General features: G+C 36.9%; 1 protein-coding gene across 1 annotated transcript in view; it reads left to right on the top strand.

Moving 5' to 3' along the window:
• The first annotated feature begins 1,244 nt into the window (after positions 1 to 1,244).
• The window catches only part of LOC115214274 (xylose isomerase), a 31,388-nt gene continuing 7,937 nt past the window's right edge, over positions 1,245 to 24,695 (top strand). The window contains exons 1-11 of the mRNA XM_029783419.2: positions 1,245 to 1,401; positions 6,843 to 6,919; positions 10,947 to 11,019; positions 13,294 to 13,435; positions 14,875 to 15,012; positions 16,952 to 17,061; positions 18,402 to 18,497; positions 19,881 to 19,964; positions 20,970 to 21,025; positions 22,437 to 22,507; positions 23,759 to 23,864. Coding sequence (XP_029639279.1) covers positions 1,317 to 1,401; positions 6,843 to 6,919; positions 10,947 to 11,019; positions 13,294 to 13,435; positions 14,875 to 15,012; positions 16,952 to 17,061; positions 18,402 to 18,497; positions 19,881 to 19,964; positions 20,970 to 21,025; positions 22,437 to 22,507; positions 23,759 to 23,864 — 1,038 coding nt within the window. The 5' untranslated portion in view covers positions 1,245 to 1,316. The remainder of the gene's footprint in view (positions 1,402 to 6,842; positions 6,920 to 10,946; positions 11,020 to 13,293; positions 13,436 to 14,874; positions 15,013 to 16,951; positions 17,062 to 18,401; positions 18,498 to 19,880; positions 19,965 to 20,969; positions 21,026 to 22,436; positions 22,508 to 23,758; positions 23,865 to 24,695) is intronic.

Below are 24,695 nucleotides of genomic sequence, written 5' to 3'. Positions count from 1 at the left end.
CATTGTGTCTGAACTTCTAGTGTCCTGTTATAGACTCATTCTATGCTCTGTATTTTATCTCACATGCATACACCCTTGTTTGTACACACATACACATTCTGTATGCATGACGGCCTGTCTATTGTTATTATTATCATTATATATGTATTTATGTCACACACACACTCTGCTAACACCTAAATAAAAACATTTCTCTTAACATTCTACGGTTGTGTTGTCTTTCTTTTCCTTTCTGGCACTCATACTCATTTATCCATTTTTACTTTTATTGTAAGCGACCGTGTGGTGTATTAAAGGAATCATTCATTCGTCACCTCTCCTTTCGCCCGTTCGTTCTACAAAGTCATTTTCCATTTCACTTCACATTCACTATTAACAGCATTGAAATATGTTCTTCCCTCTTGAAATACATCAATTCCTCACCTAGGCTAAAAGCTACAGATTTTCTGATGAGAGTATAGTCGTCGATATCACCCTGAGTATTTGACAGGTACTGATTTTAACCTCAGAGAAAATGACTGATGACTTCGATGTGATTCGAACACGAAAATGGACTTAATTAAATACTGCAAGGCATTTTGTTTAACCCTTTATGGATTTCAACGTATCTAATATCTCCCTAACAAACTCGTTGAGGAACCTTCACTTTCAATAAAAATAGCATCCAAATCTTCTCCAAATAATACAATATAGGCGTCTAAAAGTTAATATATTTTTAGATACACCTCAAAAGACGGACTGATCACAGTTGGAAAGCCTTTTAGTATGTGTGTTCAATAAGGATTAGCGTGTGGTTAACGCTTTCGTTATCGTATTTTTGTCTTTGTTTAACTTAATTTCGAAAACAATAAAGAATTTAGCAAAACAACTTTGTCATTTTTGAAGCTGGTGTTTGAAACATAAATTTACACGAAAGTTTGATCGAAGGTTTTAATTTAGATCGTTTTAAACAGAAAATTTATGCCATAGACCCAGGAGCAGATCACAGGCGGGGTTAGTACCAACAACATCAACTTTTATAACTGCGATCTAGTCAAAAGTAAACGAATACATAAAACTTCCCGAGTTCAATTTTCGTCGGGGTCGACATGACATTTCATTTTACTAGGGTCGATAAAAGTCAAGTACAAGTCAAGTGTTGAGTTAGCTCTAAACAACTATGCCCCACCCCCAACTTTGCGATAATGCTATCAGAGAAAGAGAATTTAAGATTTTATATTTATAGTACCGTAGTTACCTCCCTTGTTTTTTTATTATCACTTCACTTCTTTAAACAAGTTTTAAATTTCTTGTTAATTGACTGCTCGTCTCTGATCATGTCTTCTTTCGCACCAACAAGCGCCGATAAAAAATCAATTTGCTCTGAGAGCTATGATAAACCCGATGCAGTCTTCTTCCCTGGTAATATGATTTTTATCGAAGTTTTTTGTGTTTTTATACTGTAAATTTTAAATACTCTTAGCATTTATTGCACTCAACCCGTTATGATTCTCATGTTTCTTTGTAATATTTCATTGATTTCTTATATTTATAAATGATTTTCAATTATCGTAATGTACTTATAGCAATTCTCAGTTTGTTTGTTTCCATATACTTTAACAAATAGTTTCTGATTCTTTTTTTAAATATTCCTAAAGCCAGTACCCATCTTTAGACACGGGCACCTGGACAGTTGTCCGAGACCTCACAGCTCAAGGAGGTCTAACTTTATTTTGTGTATGCTGTAGCTTGCTGTCAATAAATAAATAAATAAGGCCCAGTGCGCTGAGTTGTCCACGAACCTTTAACGCTGTTAAGACGGCCTTGCAAAACGCATCAAAAGCCGTAAACGTTGGCAGTATAGTTTCTTTTTAATTTTTATCCCATGCCATGCTAGTACCTAATTTCAGAAATTGCTTTATTATTGTTTTTATTTGTGCTATTCGGAAGGGCATTAGCATCACGCCTCAGTAATTCTGTTCTCTATAATAATTATTTAATTTAATTAAATATCCAACTGTCGACCTAGTTTCGTCTTCTCGCTTTGTGCTATAATTACATTTATATCTAGGATGCTTCGTACAAATATCAAATCATTCGCAGCACTTTATTTTACCGGCCCAGGAAATATGGAAGACAAAGTTGATCCTGGCGTGATTTGCACGCACAACGTAAATTCTGGAGCTATTAAACTACCAGCATTTTCCCACGGTTCTTTTAATCCACCATTCGTAGTCGTTAAATTTTGTTGTCTATACATCTTCAATTAAAAGAAGATAGATGGTAATGGTCGCCTTTAACTAAACTTGTTTTACTCCTTCAATCCTAACCGCAGCGACTTTAAAATAAGATCTCTAAATTCCATCTTTAATTATGTAGATGTAATAACCACCCACTTTTAACATTCGTTTCTGAAACATCTTCGGTGTCTCTACGCCAAGAGTAGTGAACATTGTTAGCACCCGGAGTAGATTTCGGGTGCATAAGAACTTGTTATGGTCCATTTGTACTGAGTAAAATAGCGGATCTTTAATTTTATCTTTACTTGCTATGAAACGTATGTTAAATTACTGTTTTTGTCTTAAGGTCTTTTTATATAGATTTTAAGAGAATTTAATTTGAGGGTTATTTCCATGTTGATGGTGGGTCCTTCACCCCTATTATACATATTCTGTCGATCTGCAAGAAATAGCAGCCAAATTATCCTCAAATCATATTCGTACTGTTTTAAATAAGAAATACATTGGGCAGTATAATCTCATTAAAAAAAAGACTGTTTTGGTCTGACTGGACCACCTTTGATTGTAGGGTTGCCAAGTCGGGGTTGACGTCTGGTTAAACATAACTTCTCAATGAGATGGTGAACTTTAAAAAATATGCAAATTCATGTTGTTGGTAATGACAAGTACTTAGAATCGTCGGCAAATCACCCGGTTTTGTATCTCTTGTTAGTCATTAAATGTCACTTTGTTTACGTTACAAATTGCCTGTAAATGTCAGGGTTAGCTATTTAACCTAAAGGTAGACAACTCGCACTTAATTACGGATCATTAATTTTTTTTTCACATTTATAATGGATTTCATTAATTTTTCTGTTAAAAAAATTGTTAGGAACCCCAGATCGTTTTTCAATCGTCCAGATGTATAAAAGTTTCTTTGTTCCTTTTTCTTTTGTTTTTTAAGATTTGTAACGAAAACTTAGGAGCTACTCTAATCCTTTTCTCTCATAAAGTCTCAGGGTTCATTATCAAAGAACATAAAGGGGTCATGTTATACGAGGCTTGTATTAGGTTTTTGGAGAGACCTACAGAAGACATTTCATTGTTCTGTGTTCAAGTCTGTAACTATGTTTTCAGTTCTCAATCAGAACTGGTTTTCTTACATCACTAATTGTTTTTGTAATGTCCTGTGAAAGACATTTATCCTTTAGCATTTAGATTCATCATCATCATTTAACGTCTGTTGTTCATGTTGGCATGGGTTGGACGGTTTGACTAGGGCTGGTAAGCTGAAGGCTGCACCAGACTCCAAATGATTTGGCATGGTTTTCTATGGCTCGATGCCCTTCCTAACGCCAACCACTCCGAGAGTGTAATGAGTGCTTTTACATGTCACTGGCACTGGGGCCTATTTGTGTGACACCCATATCTGCCATGACTGCGATTTTCCTTGGCTTGATGGGTCTTCTCAAGCATGACATAATGCCAAAAGTCTCAGTCATTGCCTCCGTGAGGCCCAACACTCGAAAGAAACTCAGCCACTTTGCTGCCTTTAGGCCCAATGCTCCAGAGGAACTCAGTCTCCTTGAGGCCCAATGCTCGAAAGGAACTCAGCCACTTTGCTGCCTTTAGGCCCAATGCTCCAGAGGAACTCAGTCTCCTTGAGGCCCAATGCTCGAAAGGAACTCAGCCACTTTGCTGCCTTTAGGCCCAATGCTCCAGAGGAACTCAGTCTCCTTGAGGCCCAATGCTCGAAAGGAACTCAGCCACTTTGCTGCCTTTAGGCCCAATGCTCCAGAGGAACTCAGTCTCCTTGAGGCCCAATGCTCGAAAGGAACTCAGCCACTTTGCTGCCTTTAGGCCCAATGCTCCAGAGGAACTCAGTCTCCTTGAGGCCCAATGCTTGAAAGGAACTCAGCCACTTTGCTGCCTTTAGGCCCAATGCTCCAGAGGAACTCAGTCTCCTTGAGGCCCAATGCTCGAAAGGAACTCAGCCACTTTGCTGCCTTTAGGCCCAATGCTCCAGAGGAACTCAGTCTCCTTGAGGCCCAATGCTCGAAGGAACTCAGCCACTTTGCTGCCTTTAGGCCCAATGCTCCAGAGGAACTCAGTCTCCTTGAGGCCCAATGCTCGAAAGAACTCAGCCACTTTGCTGCCTTTAGGCCCAATGCTCCAGAGGAACTCAGTCTCCTTGAGGCCCAATGCTCGAAAGGAACTCAGCCACTTTGCTGCCTTTAGGCCCAATGCTCCAGAGGAACTCAGTCTCCTTGAGGCCCAATGCTCGAAAGGAACTCAGCCACTTTGCTGCCTTTAGGCCCAATGCTCCAGAGGAACTCAGTCTCCTTGAGGCCCAATGCTCGAAAGGAACTCAGCCACTTTGCTGCCTTTAGGCCCAATGCTCCAGAGGAACTCAGTCTCCTTGAGGCCCAATGCTCGAAAGAAACTCAGCCACTTTGCTGCCTTTAGGCCCAATGCTCCAGAGGAACTCAGTCTCCTTGAGGCCCAATGCTCGAAAGGAACTCAGCCACTTTGCTGCCTTTAGGCCCAATGCTCCAGAGGAACTCAGTCTCCTTGAGGCCCAATGCTCGAAAGGAACTCAGCCACTTTGCTGCCTTTAGGCCCAATGCTCCAGAGGAACTCAGTCTCCTTGAGGCCCAACACTCGAAAGGAACTCAGCCACTTTGCCTCCTTGAGGCTTAATGCTTATTTATTTGCATTGTTTTAAATTAATTATGTATTATCTTGTAGCTTTGAGATTATGATAATGTAATTGTTTAGCTTTAGAATGATATTGTAGGGTAAGTGTGAGAGGCCAGACCTGGTCAGTTTGAATATAAAACAGAACATTTGGGCCAGATATGGTTGATTTAAATGCTAAAGGGTTAAACTGCAGCCAGTAATGAGACTCCATTTTGGAAGTTTTAGGGGAGTACGGAGTTACTGCTTAGTTACCACTATTTTTAGGCTCACTCTAGCCTGAAGTGGTGGTACCTGTCAAGGATCCTAGTTATTGGTTGAATAGTAGAAGATAGTCCTGTGTATAATGTCATGAGAGGGATGGTCCCTAAATATGTGTCATTAGGATCACCAGTGTGTGAACATACCCTGATGTCACATTAATCAGTCTTTGTGCTTCAACAGTAAGCTTGGGTGAGCAGGAAACTAACAGAGTAAACGGTAAATGAACTAGAACAAAGGCAATGGGAAATCACTGTTGTATCTTTCTCAAGGAAAATCATGAATTTTCAATCTTTGACATGGAGGTTCCTGAATGCTAACACCTGTAGACACATTATATAAAGAATCTGAGAAAGAAAGTAATGAACATCACATCTCCCTGCTTCCTATAAAACTGAAACTTTGTGCCTATGTGATAAATCACAATTTTGTCATCATACATGACTGAGTTGAATATCATAGCATATTAGATCCTGTAGACTGAACCAATAAGCTGTTTTATTACATGCAATTCAGCTAGTCTTTGGTTCCAGTACTGCACTCATTTCATGGAACTGAGTTGGTTTTCAAGCAATGAAACATTTTATTTCAGTGATATACTAAAACTGATTGCATTAACTAAAGTTACTGTGCCTAATTAATTAAAGTTACTGTGCTTAATTAACTCTTTCATGTCACATTTGTAATGACACAATAAATACCTTTGCAGTCAGAATTTCATGTGTGTGAGTGTATGTATTCAACTTGGTTTATCATATTCCTCAAGCCACTGTCTTCATGAGAGAATGTACAATGGTCATTTCGTATGTTCTCTCATACCACTTGTGTTTATAACTTAATTTTGAAAGTAATCAAGAATTTAGTAAACAAAATTTTAAACTGATGTTTGGAACCTAACCTAATGAAAGATTCTCACATAAAATTATGTTGCATGTTTTCAATGTTAAATTAGCATTTTATTATGAATGACTTTTTGTCATCAAATCCAAGGCAGCCTTGGGTACTTTGATAGCAACACTCTTAACCCTGTTGATACCAACCAACCAGAGATGGCCCCTAGTTCTGTGATGCAAATTTCATTTTTAAATGACTTAATTTAAATCAAAATTTCATGTTAGTTTGTGTTCTAAACACTTGCTTAATAATGACAAAATTATTTTACTAAGTATTTCACTTTTTTCAAACTTAGTTAAAACAATGGCAGAGTAGTTTAAGGAAAATATGGTACCAAAAGGGTTCACCCACAGTTATTTCATTATCAAGACCAGATTTTTGGTTCATGGTTCTTAAGCATATTCATAGTTTTTATGTGAGACACTTCTCTGCTGATAAATAGGGTAATGTATTACAGTTTTGTTCCCCAACAGACTGGGGTGAAATTGAAAGCCAAAACGATTTTACTGCTATGTTAAGCACCTGTCTGTTTGGTATCACTTGCTTGGCTCATCCTTCTTTTATTTTGTTAATCTGGGAGTTATATTTTATGAGTCTTGGATGGATAAATTGTTACACTGGCCATGACAGGATTTGAATGAAGGAACTTTTGCCTCTAAACTAGTCAGCAGAAAATAACATATCTTACTCACTTACTTCTGCACCGACTTGATATCCCATGTTTAAGAATGTTATATTTGCCTGAGAATTTTTTGATTTTTATTTAAAAATATATTTTTTATCATATTTCAGGTATTGAAAAAATACCATTCCAACCTGATGCTGGACCTGCTGAAACTATGGTGTTTAAACACTACAACCCAACAAAGGTAAATTCTACAAAACATTTGCCCAGCATAATGTCATCTCCCATCTGTGCAAATCCACAAATATATATATATTGGGTCATCCCATAAACAATGTGGTTTTTTTTTTCAACTGCATGAACTAAAAGTCAGAGGAGGATGAGATAAACTACCTGCATCAACTTACTATAAAATCAGGTAGTACTTATTCTTAGTGCAAGTTTTGAAGAGTGCAGTTCAATTTTAGCAATTATTTTTTCAAAGCTATAATGGAAGTGACAAAGGAGCATATTCAACATATTTTGCTTTATGAGTTCAATAAACGCAAAAACGCAACAGAAAGTGCGAGGGGTATTAATACAGTTTATGGGGATTGGACAATAAGCATAAGCCAGTGTCAATGGTAGTTCCAGAAATTCTGAGCCCGAAACTACAACCTAGAAGATGAGCCTCGTCCTGGAAGATCCATGGAGCTTGACAAGGACATTCTGCAAACCCTGGCGGAACAAAATCCCATCATAACTGTTGAGGAACTAGCAGGGAAGCTTGGATTTGATCATTCGACCATTCATCGACACCTGCGTGCCATCGGTAAATTCAGCAAATTGGGTTCCTCACAAACTATCTGAGTCTAATTGCACTTCAGGTGTTGTTATCTGTTTGGTGGGATATGAAAGGTTTAGTCCACTTTGAACTTTTAAATCCAAACCAAATGATAACAAAGGAGATCTACTGTGAGCAGCTTTAGCAGCTTAAGTCAGTGCTAGAAGAAAAATGGCCATCTTTGGTTCCAAACTGAGAGGTGTTATTCCATCAGGATAATGCTCGGCCACATACAGCGAGGACGACATTCCTAAAGCTGGAGCATTTTGAATGGGAAACGATGCCCCACCCACCGTATTCGTTGGACATTGCCCCATGTGATTATCATTTATTCTGCAGTCTTCAAAATCATTTAGACAGAAAGAATATGAATTCTGTAGACAAGTTCAGAACAGTACTGGAGAAACGTCATGGACAAGTGAATTTTGGCAAGAGGGGCCTTGCAAGTCTACAAGATAGATGGAAGAGCAGTGTAGAAAATGAGGGAGAGTATATTTTAGATTAAAAAAGAACTTTGTTTATCTTAATTTCGAAAGATAAATAAAGTATAAAAAATCCCATTATCTATGAGATGACCTAATATATATATATATATACACCAGAGACGACGTCAGGTCATCAGCTTCACTTGGGCTCATCACAGATTTCGTCACTTGGTCTCTTCACAGATTTTGCATAAGACATATGCCTGCTTGAAGAATTTGATGTTTTTCCACAATATTTATAGCCCCAAATGGCTTTTTTTTTTTATATCTAGCACTATGTCTTTCTCCATTTCTAAATTCAGGGTAAAAATAAAGCTACCCTGCAAAACACAACTGGTCATTACGCACAGATGCACAGAATAACTGTTATCAAATAAAGACAGCATAGTGCACAACAAACATCAGCAATCTGGTTGTCGCTTGTACTCTTGACAAGAGATGCTAGTTCGTCTTTTACATCTTGCAATCTCATTTGTCTTAGCCTGAGTTGTTGGATAATTTTTCATTCCTTTAAGAAAATTGTAGAACGTAAACTTTTTATAGATTGGAATTTAAATCCTAATCTCTATAGAAATTTATTGTTTGAAGAAAACATTGCATTTGAATTACTTTTAATTTTTATAAATATAAATAACAACTTAGGCTGTAACTTCTGAGCCCAAGTCAGGCATGTGTGAGCAATGTCGAGAGAACGTCTGCTACAAATGATATTTTTTGACACAGGGTATCTCTAAAATGACTGCCAGATGCTGAACAAAAAAAAAAATTAACTGTGACCAGGCTCAATGAAAGGAGCCCAAGTTATGGGCTTCAATTACATACTTGAAGTGTTGGCAGAAATTAAAATGAGCTTGCAAATACATGTTCACTTTACTAAATTTATATTCAAGCTAAGTCCGAATGCCCAAAGTGCCTGAGTCACCATATTATACCCATATTTACGTGGTATTCAACTGATGTACCAATGAATTGGATGTTTTACGCACCACTTTGAAGGATTCCTTTCCTTAGTTTGTTACTTTATATATATATATATATATATTATATATATATATATATATATATATAGATGTACCCATTCTGTGCATATTCAAAATGTGCAAAAACAGAATTTGTTCATTGACGCCATGCACTATTTAAAGTGGATACTTCAGATAATCTAATCTTTTTTTTCTAAATTCAAATTATTTTTAGGAGCCATGAGATACTTGACAAAATTATCTTGATAATTTTTCAGGTTTACATGTACTCAAGAAATCATAGTTCACATATTCTGTCACAAAGCAAAACTTTTTCACATTATCATCATAAACTACTTTAGATTGCAAAGAACTTTTGTACAAATTTTATTCTATTTTTATAGGCACAGGCATGGCCGTGTGGTTAAGAAGCTTGCTTTGTGACCACATGGTTTCAGGTTCAGTCCCATTGAGGGCACCTTTGGCAAGTGTATTCTTTCATGTCCCTAGGCCAACCTATGCCTTGTGAGTAGATTTGGTAGATGGAAACTGGACAAAGTTCATCATGTATGTGTGTGTGTTTGAGTGTGTGTCTGTTAACATCACCTTCCTTTGACAACATAATAGATGTGTATTTCATTGTCATACAAGCTGTATCATTCATTTCCAATATTCTGCATAAACATAGCTGGCTACGGGGAAATATTACTTTGCTTGAAAACAGTGAGGGCTGGTGACAGGAAGGGCATCCAGCTGTAGAAAATCTACCTTAATAAACTTTGTCCAAAACATGGACGTTAAAAAGTGATGATTACCTCTAAAAAGACGGGACGGTTACAGTTAGGATACCTTTGGTCATAGATTATATGAGTTAACATGCAACCAAGCAACCACCACCATTAGAACTAATGGGTAGCTGTCACTTATGATAAATATTTAAAGAATACTGAGAGCTAACTTCACTAAAATAGTAAGTTGTTGTATTAAATAATGCATTGTATATCCAAGCACATGAGGTGACCCTCCTTATCTTTAACATAAAGATAGAGAGGTCAAACCAGTACCAAGAGATTGTGTTCAACAACAATAAACTTCTAGATGAAGTCAACAATAATAATAGAAACACAATGTTCTTGACTGGGATTCTTACCTTAAACTGACCAAATAAATCTAATTTTGTCTAGTTCTGGCCTTCCATATCTGAAGTTGTCTTCCATACTTGAATCTCAAAAGTAACATTAGTTTTCTTTGTTTTTGTTGTTTTTCACTAGTCAGTATTTTGTTGCTCTTGTCATAAAATATGGTTATCCGTATTTTAGGGATGAAAAAAAATAGGGTTATCCCTAGTTTAGGCTTCAGATATGACCCTGAAATTGTGTGATATACAATAAAATGTTGGCATGGGTAATTATTGATGGTGGACTAACCTCTTCTACTGGAGACCAATGAGAAGAGGAGGAGGAAATATGCTGAGCAAGTGCAGTTATGCCAAAGGAAAGGGTGGCAAGCGAGGTTTGATTCCATCTAGGGTTTTCAGGGGAGTCCCTCTTCAGAGCCTACATCATGCTTGGTACCACAGGGGCAAGTAGACAAAAGGCCATCAGGTTAGCTGTAGAGGTAGCCAAGGTTGCCTCAAGGTGGCTGTAGATCAAGAGGTGTGAGTCCTTGAAAGGGAAGTGCTATCAAGGTAGTGCTAATTGCTTGGATGAAGGTATCTGATGTTGAAAAACCCAAAACTCCTAATGACCCCAGGAAATATCATTGATGATGTGTCCAGGTGCATCACAGGATGTAGGGAAAAATAAAACACATCAAAGATGTGGAGATAGTGTGGTATTGTAATATAGTAGGCTTGATTTGATTAAACGTACCTCCCCAGACAAAAATTACTACAAACTAATTTAAAATGAATCAATATTTAATGAATGTAATCCCAGCATGGCTGCAATCCAATGACTGAAACAAGTAAAAGAATAACATAAATATATATTTTAATTTTAATAGGTTGTTTATGGAAAAACAATGGAAGAGTGGCTGAGGTTTTCTGTCTGCTTCTGGCACACATTTCGTGGAACAGGTCAGTATGGGAGTATATAATTCTGAACAAAGTTTCTTAACTAATTCTAACGTGTCTTAAAATTCCTAAATCTGTTTTGATCATAATAATAATAATACCTCCTCATTGATATGACTGTCCCAATCGATATAAACGTATCTATCAAGACCTACCAAAAACTGAGCAAATATAAAGACCTTGAAATAGAAATCAGCAAAATGTGGAACCTGAAGACTAAAACAATACCTGTTGTCATTGGTGCCCTGGGAATGATAGCAAAAAGGGCTGATTGCTACCTAATTCAGATACCAGGAAACCCCAAAATGGCAGAAATTCAAAAGATAGTGCTCATGGGAACTGCTCATATCCTACGCAAAATACTTTCTATGTAATCTCAAGTTTTAAAACAAACATAATTTTCGTATGGTTTTTTAGACATTCACTAATACAACACTAAGTACAAAACAAAATATATGGCACCCTAGGCATAATACCAACATAAACTTCCAATTTGTTGTCTCTTGAGGTCTCTGGGTGAGACTTGGAGCCAACTTGTACAAATGTAAAGCAAAAGTCAAACATATAATAATAATAATAATAAGAAGAAGAAGAAGAAGAAAATTATTGTGTATAGTGCCCAGGTGCACTATAACTCATTAAAGGTGCATGCATAGTACATAGAATTATGTACAAAAGTCAGGAAAGAACAGTGTTTTAAGTCATGATATACATGTGTGCATGCATATGGAGGGGTGATATCAGGTGTAGTGTTCACGAATTTCAGGAAGAATGGTGGTTTTAAAGGATGCAATGTCTTGACAACTAACAACTGATGTAGGTAGTTTGTTCCATGCTTCAGCAGCTCTGAGTGTGAAAGGAAACTTCCTGAATAATTAGATGTAAGATTAGTGCTGACATTTTATGACAAGAGCAGCAAAATACTGACTTATGAAAAAAATAAAAAATAAAAACAAAGAAGACTAATGTTACTTTTGAGATTCAAGTATGAAAGACCACTTCAGATATGGAAGGCCAGAACTACACAAAATTAGATTTATTTGGTCAGTATAAGGTAAGAATCCCAGTCATGTACATTGTGTTTCTATTATTATTGTTAACTTCAAGGCGGCAAGCTGGTAGAAATGTTAGCAGTATTTCATATGCTGTTATGTTCTGAGTTCAAATTCTGCTGAGGTCAACTTTGCCTTTCATTCTTTTGGGGGTTGATAAATTAAGTACCAGTTGCGTACTGGGGTCGATCAAATCGACTGGCCCCCTCCACAAAAATTTCAGGCCCTGTGCCTATAGTAGAAAGGATTATTATTGTTGGCTTTATATAGAAGTTTATTGTTGTTGAACACAATCTCTTGGTATTAGTTTGACTTCTCTGACTTCATGCATACATCCATGAATTCTGGAGAATCTTCAATTCACCAGCTGTTTTGTTCCCCACTTATCCATCTATATAATTACTTTGGTACAAAATGTTTTTACATTATTTGCTTATATTTTCCTTCTTTTATTTCTACTTTATGTTATCTTTAACTATCTTTTTTTTTTACATTTTGTTATCTTGTTTAAATTAAGTATGGTTTTTTACTTATTTGATATGGAGGTGTTCAAATGTAATGAAAATTTTTTGTAATAACAGCAACACAATATATTTTGACTAGAATGCTTACCTTTTACTGACCAAACCAATGTAATTTTGTACATACATTGTATATATAAAGAGTAAATTTTGTGTATATTTAGAGTTGAACTGTTGATGTAACCATGATGTTTTGGTGATCTGATGAGCTAGCTTTCTTTATTTGCATTAATTTGTGAATATACAATTGTATTGTATGGCTGGTGTTTGGATGGGCATCCAGCCATATGAAATCTGCCAAAACAGACACAGAAGTCTGGTGCAGGCTCCTGAAAAACTGTCCAACCCATGCCAGCATGGAAGGCAGATGATAAACGATGATGAATGCTGAGCATACATATTAATGTAAATATGTATGCACAATTTCTTGTATGCTGAAATTAATATTATATAAAAAAAGTTTCCAAACGGCCGTAATCCTATGGAAATTACTTGGTTAAATAAATATGCATTCAGCTCTCAAACCTCCCGATGTTATATTTACACATACAAACACACACAATTGCAAAAAAAGAAATTTTAGCACATTGGTGCAAAACTAGTGAGGGAAAATAGTATTTGAATACCAAATGTAAAGTAAAACTGTTTCATTAACGCTAAAAAGACTTCACAAACTGTTACCCAGTATGTATTTATTTTACTAGGAGCGGATCCTTTTGGATTTCCAACCTTATTCCGACCATGGGATGACAACAGCAACACAATAGCAAACGCTAAGCGAAGATTAAGGGCAGCGTTCGAATTTTTCAGCAAGCTGGGAATAAAACACTGGTGTTTCCATGACAGGTATAATGTATTATTATATAGTGTCTGCAAATCCTCAACAGGCTGTTGTTTAGCTTTAGTTCATCTTGGATGAGTATAACTGTGACCAAAAGCATTTCTGCTATGATGAATCCACTTTTTTTTTCAGATGTAGGTGCAGGCACAGCTGTGTGGTTAAGAAGCTCACTGAGCAACCACATGGTTTTGGATTCAGTCCCACTACATGTCATCTTGAGCAAACATCTTCAACTATAACCCTGGATCAATCAATGCCTTGTGAGTGAATTTGGTAGATGGAAACTGTGTGGAAGCTTGTCATATATATATATATGTATGTATGTATGTATATATATATGTGTATGTATATGTGTGTGTGTGTGTTTGTCCTCCACCACCACTTGACAACCGGTGTTGATTTGTATATATTTCTGTAACTTAGCAGTTGAGCAAAAGAGACCAATAGAATAAGTACTAGATTTAAAAATAAGTACTGAGGTCAATTAGTTTGACTAAACCTTTCAAGGTGGTACCCCAGTGTGGCTGCAATCCAGTGACTATTACTTACTCTATCGGTCACTTTTGCCGAACCGCTAAGTTACGGGGACGTAAACACACACACACACACATATATATACATATATACGACGGGCTTCTTTCAATTTCCATCTACCAAATCCACTGACAAGGCTTTGGTCGGCCTGAGGCTACAGTAGAAGACACTTGCCTAAGATGCCATGCAGTGGGACTGAACCCGGGACCATGTGGTTGGTAATCAAGCTACTTACCACACAGCCACTCCTGCACCTATTAAGCAAGTTAATATTTCCTCATGACTAGATATGTTCTTGTAGAATATTAGATATGAATGACACTCATTTCCATCTATCATGCTGTGCCAAAACAAGTAGATATACACACACATAGATATGGAAGAGGTAGACCCAGGAAGACATGAGATGAGGTGGTGAAGCATGATCTTTGGATGTTGTGTCTCACAGAGGTGATGACAAGTGATCAAGATCTTTGGCAATTTACTCTGCTCAAAAAGACACATCAAGCCAAGTGAAATCATTGTCATGGCCAGTGCTGGTGACATGTAAAAGGTACCCTCTACACTCTTGGAGTGGTTGGTGTTAGGAAGGGCATCCAGCTGCAGAAACCAAGGTAAATTGAACTGGAGCTTGGTACAGCTCTTTGGCTTACCAGTCTCAGTTAAACTGTCTAACCCATGCCAGCATGGGAAACTTGATGATGATTGTGTCTAAAGATAGTGAAACCTTTAACCTGACCTTGTTTTACCTTTTGCATTCAGGTATTTTGTGTGGCACAAAAGCCTTCTTCAGTAAAATTCTTGAATTTAAATCAACAAAATATTCTCAAAAGATTTCTATGATTTTTAATTTGAGATTAAATGCAGATTTTCAATTATTGAAACAAACTTTCAATCTTTCTGTGAATAGAGACATTGCTCCTGAAGGTTCTACTTTGGAGGAAACAAATAAAAACTTAGATGAGCTAACAGATCTTGCTCAGGAACTTCAGAAAAAAACCGGTGTGAAACTGCTCTGGGCTACATGCAACTTGTTTGCGCATCCACGGTAAGTACAATCATTTTAGAAATGGAAAATTCTTTTCAATATGTTGTTGATATTATTTAGCCTAAGTCGACTTTGATCAAATAAATCAATGATCAAAAATATTCCAGTTGTAACCATGTAACCCTAAGGTTAATGAGTATGAGATTGTTTTCAATTAATAAATCTGTGGATTATTTAAATATCAGATCAGAGATTTTCAACAAATGCAAACATTTTGGGAAATATACTTTGACCAATTAGAAACATGCATGGCTATATGACTGAATAAATTCATTATAAAGTGATATATTTAACAGTATGTTCATTCTTTATCATTTTTAATTTAGCCATTTTCAGATTTAACAAAACAACATTCTTCAGTATTAAATCTAAGGGTGGTAACTAATCTCAATAAAGTAAAAGAAAAAAAAAAGATCATAAATTATCACAAATGAAGACAGATTCATATTCATTATTTTTCAGTATTTAGCACTTTGAGCATGGGTTCAGCTAACTTAAGGGAGTCTGGTCCTCTCAAAGAGCTGTTATACATATATTTTGATGAGTCTTACTGGAATTGTTGTCAGCAACTGTGTACTCCCCTTTAACTATTCATGAATATACTGCCTGTAAACTTACTAATGTTATAGATTAAAATAAACTGCAGAGAACATTTTTCTTGGCATCTAGATCGAACACTTAATTGCTGGTGCATTAAGGGTTTTGTTTCAGTGCTATAATATTCTATAGAACATAGCTAAAGATTTTTTAACCAACATTCTGTGCTATGATTGTAAACAATACATATATACAATATATTTGTTGACAGAAAATTAAGGAACAATTCTACATATGTTTTGAATCTTTTTAGCACCCTCATAACACAGTGTTGGCTGATAAATCCATAGACATGGTCTATGGTACATTATAGTAATGAAATAAAAGCACTGATAATGTACCAGTAACTTGTCGTATTTATTCTGTTTGAGTTATGCCCCTTTATGCTGGGGTGCCTCCTAGCCATTGAATAAATAAAGCTTGATAAGATTTGTATCATATGAAGTACTGGGATCAACATTATCAGAGACAGTATTGAAAGTTAGACTTCCTATACCTTGTGGTAAATGGCTGTGTAGTTAAGAAGCCTGTCTTGCAACCATGTGGTTTCAGGTTTAGTCCCACTGCATGGCCCTTCAAGTGTCTTGTATTGTAACCCTTGTGGACTTATGCCTTGAGTGAATTTGTGGAAGCCTGTCCTATATGAATATATATGTGTCTTTGTGTATATCCTCTCACACCACTTGACAACGTTCGTTTGTTTACATCCTGTAACTTACTTTTTTGGCAAAAGAGACCGATAGAATAAGTACCAGACATAAAAAAAAATACATGCAGGAGTTGATTTATCTGACTAAAACTTCCAAGACAGTGCTCCAGTATGGCTGCAGTCCAATGACTGAAATACATAAAAAAGAAAAGATTCTATGAACTCACTGCAGAATTTCAGATTGCTTTGTCTGTTTTTTTAAAATTTTATTTTTTTATCATTATTATTATTATTATTATTATTATTATAAGTAGTAGTAGTAGTAGTAGTAGTAAAGCAGAGAGCTAGCAGAATCATTAGTACACTGGACAAAATGCTTAACGGCATTTCACCTGTTGCTACATTCTGAGTTCAAATTCCACCGAGGTTGACTTTACCTCTCATTCTTTTGAGAATCGATTAATGAAGTACCAGTTGAGTGCTGGGGTCAATGTAATCGACTAGTCCTCTCCCCCAAAATTTCAGGCCTTGCACCTTTAGTAGAAAGGATTATTATTATTAACCATGTCTGTTTTATACTAGTAACTTTGGTTTACCACCTGTCAATGGAAGAATCTATGCATCATCATCTCATACTTTTTGGTTTTGTGCCTGAATTTATGTCTAATGGAAAGTTCTGATTTACCATTTTAGGTATATGACTGGTGCAAGCACTAGTCCCAATGCCCATGTTTTTGCTTATGCTGCTGCTCAAGTGAAAAAAGGATTAGAAATTGCCAAGAAGCTGGGAGCTGAAAACTTTGGTAGGTGAAGTGTGCATGATTATATTTAACAGTATTAGAAGGTACATTTGTAAACAAGAAATCTCAGTTGTATGGAAAAAAAAGACAGTTTCAAGTTCTTTCTTGGAGTATCTTTTTTCCCTCTCTTCCTTCCTCTCTTGTGGAGGCACATGACCCAGTGGTTAGAGCAGTGGACTTGCAGTTGAGGGATTGCGGGTTCAAATCTCAGACCGGGCGATGTGTGTGTTTATGAGTGAAACACCTAAGCTCCACACGGCTCCAACAGAAGGTAATGACGAACTTCTGCTGACTCTTTCACCACAACTTTCTTTCACTCTTTCCTCCTGCATTTTGCAGCTCACCTGCGACGGACAGGCGTCCCATCCAGGTGGGGAACCTATACGCCAAGGAAACCGGAAAACCAGCCCTATGAGCCAGGCATAGCTCAAGAAGGAACAAACCTTCCTCTCTTATTCTCCCTATATATTTTTTGTTTTGTTTTGCCTTTCCTTCCTTCTTTTTTCTTTCTTTTCCTTTTTCTTCTTCTTTTACTTTATCTTCCTTTTTCTTTCTCTTTCATTTTCTTACTTCTTCATTAATTTAGGCATAATTTAGGTGCAGACATTAATTACCATGTATTTCTGAAGTTCATTTCACAACTGCTTGGGACTTGATCCCATTATACAATACAGCATATTGGCCAAGTGTCTTCTGCTGTAGCTTTGGATTGACCAATTCCTTGTGAGTAGATGGAAACTGTTGGGGAAGGCCGCTGTGTGTATGTATGTTTGTATATATCTTTCTTTCTCTTTTGATGCTTTGAATTCTTCCTATAAAGAACGAGCTGGTTTCTAACAAAGAAACAAAGTGCCACTACTGGAATTTGGATAACAAAAATGATACCTGTTACTTGTTGAACTTTAGAAAAATCTTGCATATTTTTACTGATCTATTTACAGATTGTAATTATAAAGTATCCGAGCGTGATTGTTGCCAGAGCAGCTAACTGGCATTTGTGCTGGTGGCACGTAAAAAGCACTATTCGAGCGTGATCATTATAAGCATCACCTTACTGGCACTTGTGCCTGTGTGCAGGTGACACGTAAAAAAAAAACACAATTTTTTCATGGCCGTTGTCAGTACCGCCTGACTGGCCCTCGTGACAGTGGCACGTAAAAGCACCCACTACACTCTCAGAGTGGTTAGCATTAGGAAGGGACTTCTATAATTGTAATGATATTTTTTTTCTGTCTCAACTATAGCGGGGCAGGGTTTCTTTTTTCTTTTTTTGAATTGTTGCTGTAATAATTTTTTTGTTTTTTTTTTTACCTTTTTTCTTTCTTTTCTTCTTTCTTTTAAAGTATTCTGGGGTGGACGAGAAGGATTCCAGACATTACTCAACACTAATATTCTTGCTGAACTGACACACATGGCAAATTTCTTCAAAATGGCTGTTGGTAATTATCATTTCACTGCATGTTTATATATCATTTTATTTTCTCTCTCTTTCTCAAGATATAATTTCTACTGACTATTGCAAAGGTTGCAAGATACAACAAAAATTTTAGGAAAATAAAAATAAGAAATAAGTGGAAATTTTACCAGTGAGTGTGTTACATTATACGGCACAAAAAGAAAATGACTCTCCCCAGACACAACAGAATATGCTTCAACACACGAACTCATATAAAGAATCTTGCAAACAAAATCCAAAAATGAAATAAATTTTTACTTCATATTATTAAAAATATCAAAATTTTTTTAAATCTATAATTTTTTGTGTGAATGCTAGAATTGCAAAATGGTCTAGCTTCAGCATTTGATCCTGAGAAGAGGAGAGGTTAGTAAAAAGCCAACTTCACTATCTTCAGTTCAGTTTACATGCCTATCCTCACCTATGGTCGTGAATGTTGGATAATGACCAAAGGTGTATGATCATGAATACTTGCAACTGAAATGGGGTTCTTTTGAAGGATCTCTGGAGTAACATTATGTAGCTTTGAAGATCAGTGATTCTCTCCAGGCCAAGTTGTTACATCTCAGCCTTGAGAAGTCACAGCTTCAGTACTATGGACATGTGATTAAAATGTTGCAGGAAAGAATTGCAAAATGGATCCTTGAAGCCAAAATGACTGGCAGGAAATCTAAGGGTAGACCAAGCATGAGATGGTTGAATAATATCCATAGTCTCAGTTCATGCTTGGGAATCCAGTCAGAAAGTGTAAAGACAGTTGATTCTGGTAGGAGTTTATGGAGGAGGTGCCTGAGGACTCTATCCCCATTACCCTCCCAGGAACAGTGTGCAAAGATGGACGGATAGTTATTCATTACTTAAAGAGCCCTTTATAGTTGAAAATTTATAAAATTGATTTTTCTTTGACAAGTAGGAAGGATCTTACAAAACAGGTTTTTCTGGAAGGCGTCACTTTGCACACTGGTTTATACTTCACTAAATTATTTGTATAACTTGTATTAAGTTCTTTAATTAATTCTTGTCTATTCACTCATTAGATTGTAAAAGTATATTTATTATTATTGATTTCTTACATTAATATTGTTTTTTTAATTTTTTACATTAATATATTCATTATTAGTAAGACAGATAACAGTAATTTTTGATAAAATTTTTAGCTGTATATAGTTATATACCTTCACTCTGAATTTAAATTCCTCTCAAATTAACTTCTTTTTTTTCATTCCTAGTAGCTGATCTTCTTCTCTTTCATAATTCCAAGAATGTAGGACAATAACAACAACAATAATTCATTGAGCTATTTTCGAGGAAAATTCATTATTCTGATGTTGTTTTATATGAAACTTTACCCATTTTGTAATTTTAGCTTACAAGGAAAAAATAGGCCTAAAATGCCAGTTTCTTTTGGAGCCTAAACCTAAGGAACCAACTTCACACCAATATGATTATGGTGAGTGTTCTTTTACTTTACAGCATGGAAGACACATACAGACCATTATTAGCCTTTCAAAAACACACACAGGCTTTTAACTTCATTTAACCCTTTAATATTAAATACACCATGTCCAACCAAAATTTTTTATTTGTTTTATGTTCACTCCCACTGTGTGACACTTTGGAGAAGTGTCTTCTACAATAGTCCTGGGCTGACCAAAGCCTTATGAGTGGATTTGGTTGAAAGAAATTGAAAGATGACTGTTTTCTGTGTGTGTTTTCATACCTCCTATTCTTGATACTGCATGCTAACTGTAAAGGTATGTTACCATCATAGGTGGTAAGCTAGCAGAAACGTTAGCGTGCCGGGCGAAATGCTTAGCGGTATTTCGTCTGCTGCTACATTCGGAGTTCAAATTCCGCTGAGGTCGACTTTGCCTTTCATCCTTTCAGGGTCGATTAAATAAGTACCAGTCACGCACTGGGGTCGATATAATCGACTTAATCCGTTTGTCTGTCCTTGTTTGTCCCTTCAGTGTTTAGCCCCTTGTGGGTAGTAAAGAAATAGGTATTTCGTCTGCCGTTACGTTGTGAGTTAAAATTCCACCGAGGTCGACTTTGCCTTTCATCCTTTCAGGGTTGATTAAATAAGTACCAGTCACGCACTGGGGTCGATATAATCGACTTAATCTATTTGTCTGTCCTTGTTTGTCCCTTCTGTGTTTAGCCCCTTGTGGGTAGTAAAGAAATAGGTATGTTACCATCATACAAGCAGTGTCATTTGTCTACATTCTCTCATGAAAACATGTCTATGTTCATATTCAAAGGGCTGTGGGAAATATTACCTTGTTTGAAAACATGTGATGTTTAATAACAGGAAGAGATCCCAGTTGTAGAAAAGGAAGAGTAATACAATTCATTTTTAAATTGTGTCCTAGATTAATTACACCTAGTGGTACTATTATAGAAAGAAATTTATTGAAAGTAGATGATTATATCAATGTATCGTTAACTTTTGCAGATGCCATGACTGTGATAGCATTTTTGAAGCATTTTGGATTGGAAAAACATTTTAAGGTAATAAAGGAAACACAATACAATATTAACTGCCTGCTTTTCTTTCTCATTCCTTTGGTATCTCACTCCAGTCATCATCATCATTAACATCCATGTTTCATGCTGGCATGGACTGAACAGTTTGACAGGATCCAATGATGCAGTCCTTATCATGCTTCAGAGTCAGCTTTGGTATGGTTTCTATGACTGGATGCCCTTCCTAACACCAACCACTTATTTCATGAACTGGGTGATTCTCTGGCTGGCCAGCTCCTGTCAAACCGTCCAACCCATGCCAGCATGGAAAACAGACATTAAACGATGATGAAGATGAACCAAGTCCAATATTCTGCAAGTATTTAATGCCTCACTGAAATAATCTAAAATTAGGTGGCAAATTAGCAAACACTGGAGCCTGGCACAGCCTCCTGGCTTCCCAGACCCCGGTCAAACTGTCCAACCCATGCTAGCATGGAAAACGAACGTTAAACAATGATGATGATGATGATGATTTGAACATCAGGTGAAATGCAGTGTGGTATACACCCTTACACATATATTCTGATCTCAAACCCTGTTATGGTTGTCTTTGTTTTTTACCTTTATGAAATATCAATCTAGGATGGTGAACTGATGAAATCGTTAGAATACCTGCTGTCTTAAAGTAAAGGATATATTTGTTACACTGTCTAAAAATAAAGACGGGAAGGTCACAGCTGGAATGTCATTAATCATAGGTCTATGTTACCAGGGCTGAGCTGGGGCTAAGCCACAACATTTTTCACTCAGTCAAAGTTAGATGATTAGACATCTCCTGCTACTAATATTTAGATGAAAGAATCTAATTTAAAGATATGACAGTTATTATCATCATCATCATCATCATCATCTTTCATGTCTGCATTTGTCTCAGATTTTAAGCTATTAGAAGCATTGTGTAGATATGATTAATTCGTTATTGACTCAGTGCAAGCATGGCTATGTGGTTAAAAAGCTCAGTTTCCAACTATGTGGTTCCAGGTTCAGTCTTGCTGCACAATGCCTTGGACAAATGTCTTCTACTATAGCCTCAGGCTGACCAGTAGCTTGTGAATGAATTTGGTAGATGGAAACTGTGTGGAAGCTTGCATGTCTGGTTGCGTGTATATATATGTCTGTGTGTGTCTCTGTATTTGTCATCACCCCACCTCTTGACAACCAATGTTGGTTTGTTTATGTCCCACAACTCTTAGAGGTTTAAAAAAGAGACTGACAGAAAAAGCATGAGACATAAAAACAAGTGTTCGGGTAGACGTTTTCAACTAAACCCTTCAATGTAGTACCCCAGCATGGCCGTTGATTAATGACTTAAACAAGTAAAAAATAACTGAGAAAAAATTATATCTGAGTAGAAAATTACTTTTTAAGTTTCTTTTTATATTTTCTTCCTCAGCTCAACATTGAACCAAATCACACAACATTAGCCGGACATTGTTACGATCATGATGTTGCCATGGCTTCATCGTAAGTAACTTTTATTTTCCACTTCTTTTTATTTGATCATCTGATGGCTGTGTGGTTAACAAGTTTGCTTCCCAGTTAAATGATCACAGGTTCAATCCTACAGCAAGGATACTTTCAGCGAGTGCCTTCTACCATAACATCAGATTGACCAATAGCTTATGAATAAAATATGGTAGATGGAACTGTGCAGAAACCATCACAATGCCTCTGTCTGTCTGCCCATCAGACAAATGAGGCCGTTTTTGTGTGAAAGGTGACTTTGTTTACAATCAGCATGTAAACACACATACACACACACAACACAACACACTTCCTCAGTTTCCACTCACAATGAGTGAATAGGCCAAATAGAAGATACTTGCTCAAGAAGATGCCACACAATGAGATTGAATCTGGAACCACATGGTTGCAAGACAAACTTCCATACCTGCACCTCACAGTCATGCTATTTCTGAAAAAATAAATACAATCTTTAGATTATGACTGTGAAGCTGTCAAACACCTCCCATGACTTTCAGAAACATTTTTTCATGCTAAAAGTTGCTGAAGCATGGAACAAACTGCCGGCATCAGCTGTTAGTTGTCGGAGCACTACATCCTTCAAAACTTCCATGCTTCCTGAGATTCACCAACACTACACCTGATTTTCTCCCCTCCATACACACACGCAGGCATGTATCTGACTCGTACACTGTTCACTTTCCTGACATTTGTACATTACTGCATATGCTTTATATGCACTTTTGACAAGTTGTGGTGCACCTGAGCACTGTATACAATAATTTCATTATTATTATTATTAAATTTGCTTGATTTAGAGCTAATCTGGAGCTAAACAACAACAATATACGTGTGGAGAATAGCCAACTGAACATTCCTTACAGTCAAACATCTGTCCCTGTCTCTCTGTCATACTTTACCTCTCATCAACTGGCATATGGCCAACTCCCTCAATACTACTCCTCACTCAGCTGATATGAGTCTTGTCTTGCAAGCTACCTGGTGACCTCACTAATAACAGTATCACATAAAAAGTTCTCACTACAAACTGTAAAATGGTTGGTATTAAGAAAGGTATTCAGCTGTAGAAACCATGCTAAAGCAGACACTAATTTGCTGCAGTCCTCTTGTTCACTAGCTCCTGTTGAACCATCCAACCCATGCCAGCATGTGTAATGGACGTTAAATGATGATGATATCAGAAATAATACTACACATTCTTGTGTTTTCTTCTGTCTTTCTTATTTGCAGTTTTGGTATGCTGGGCTCAATTGATTCCAACACAGGATCCCCTGAACTTGGTTGGGATACAGATGAATTTCCAATGGATGTTAAAAACACAGCATTTGTTATGAAAGTAAGCACCGGACTTGTTTGAAATTGAATTTGTTTTGTTTTTTGTCTTCTTTACACAAGGTCTATGATATAGCAGTGAAATTGGTCCATAATTTGGTTTTAGGCACGGACATTGCTTCCCATCTGTATGGTTTTGGGTTCAATCCCACTGTGTGGAACTTTAGGCAAGTGTCTTGTTACTATAGTTCCAGGCTAACCAAAGCCTTGTTAGTTGAATTTGAATACTGAAAGAAGCCTGTCATGTGTGTGTGTATATATATATCTGTGTATGTCAACATGGAAAATGGACATTAAATGATGATGATACATATCATCACCATCATTTAATGTCCGCTTTCCATGCTGGCATGGGCTGGACGGTTTGACTGAGGACTGGCAAGCCAGGAGGCTGCACCAGACTTCAATCTGATCTGGATGCCCTTCCTAATGGCAACCACTCCAAAAGTGTAGTGGACGTTTTTTACATGTCACTGGCAAGGGGGAAAGGGCAAGTCAGGCGGCATTGGTATCAACCACACTTGAATGGTGCTTTTTACGTGCCACCAGCATGGATGCCAGTCAGGTGGCACTGGTATCAGCCATGACTACAATTTCACTTGACTCAACAGGTCTTCTGAAGCACAGCATTTTACCTGATGATTGAAGGGTACTTTTAAATGGGCCACAGCTACAATCTCACTTGGCTTTCCGGGTCTTCTCAAGCACAGCATATCTCCAAAGTTCTCGGTTGCTTGTCATAGCCTCTGTGAGGCCCAACATTTGAAGGTCGTGCTTCATCACCTCATTCCATGTCTTCCTGGGTCTACCACTTCCACATGTTCCCTCTACTTTT

Source organism: Octopus sinensis, linkage group LG7 (genome assembly GCF_006345805.1).
Source record: "Octopus sinensis linkage group LG7, ASM634580v1, whole genome shotgun sequence".
Taxonomy (NCBI): Eukaryota; Metazoa; Mollusca; class Cephalopoda; order Octopoda; family Octopodidae; genus Octopus; species Octopus sinensis.
The sequence above is the reverse complement of the archived record's forward strand: the minus strand, read 5'-3'. Positions and strand labels throughout refer to the sequence as shown.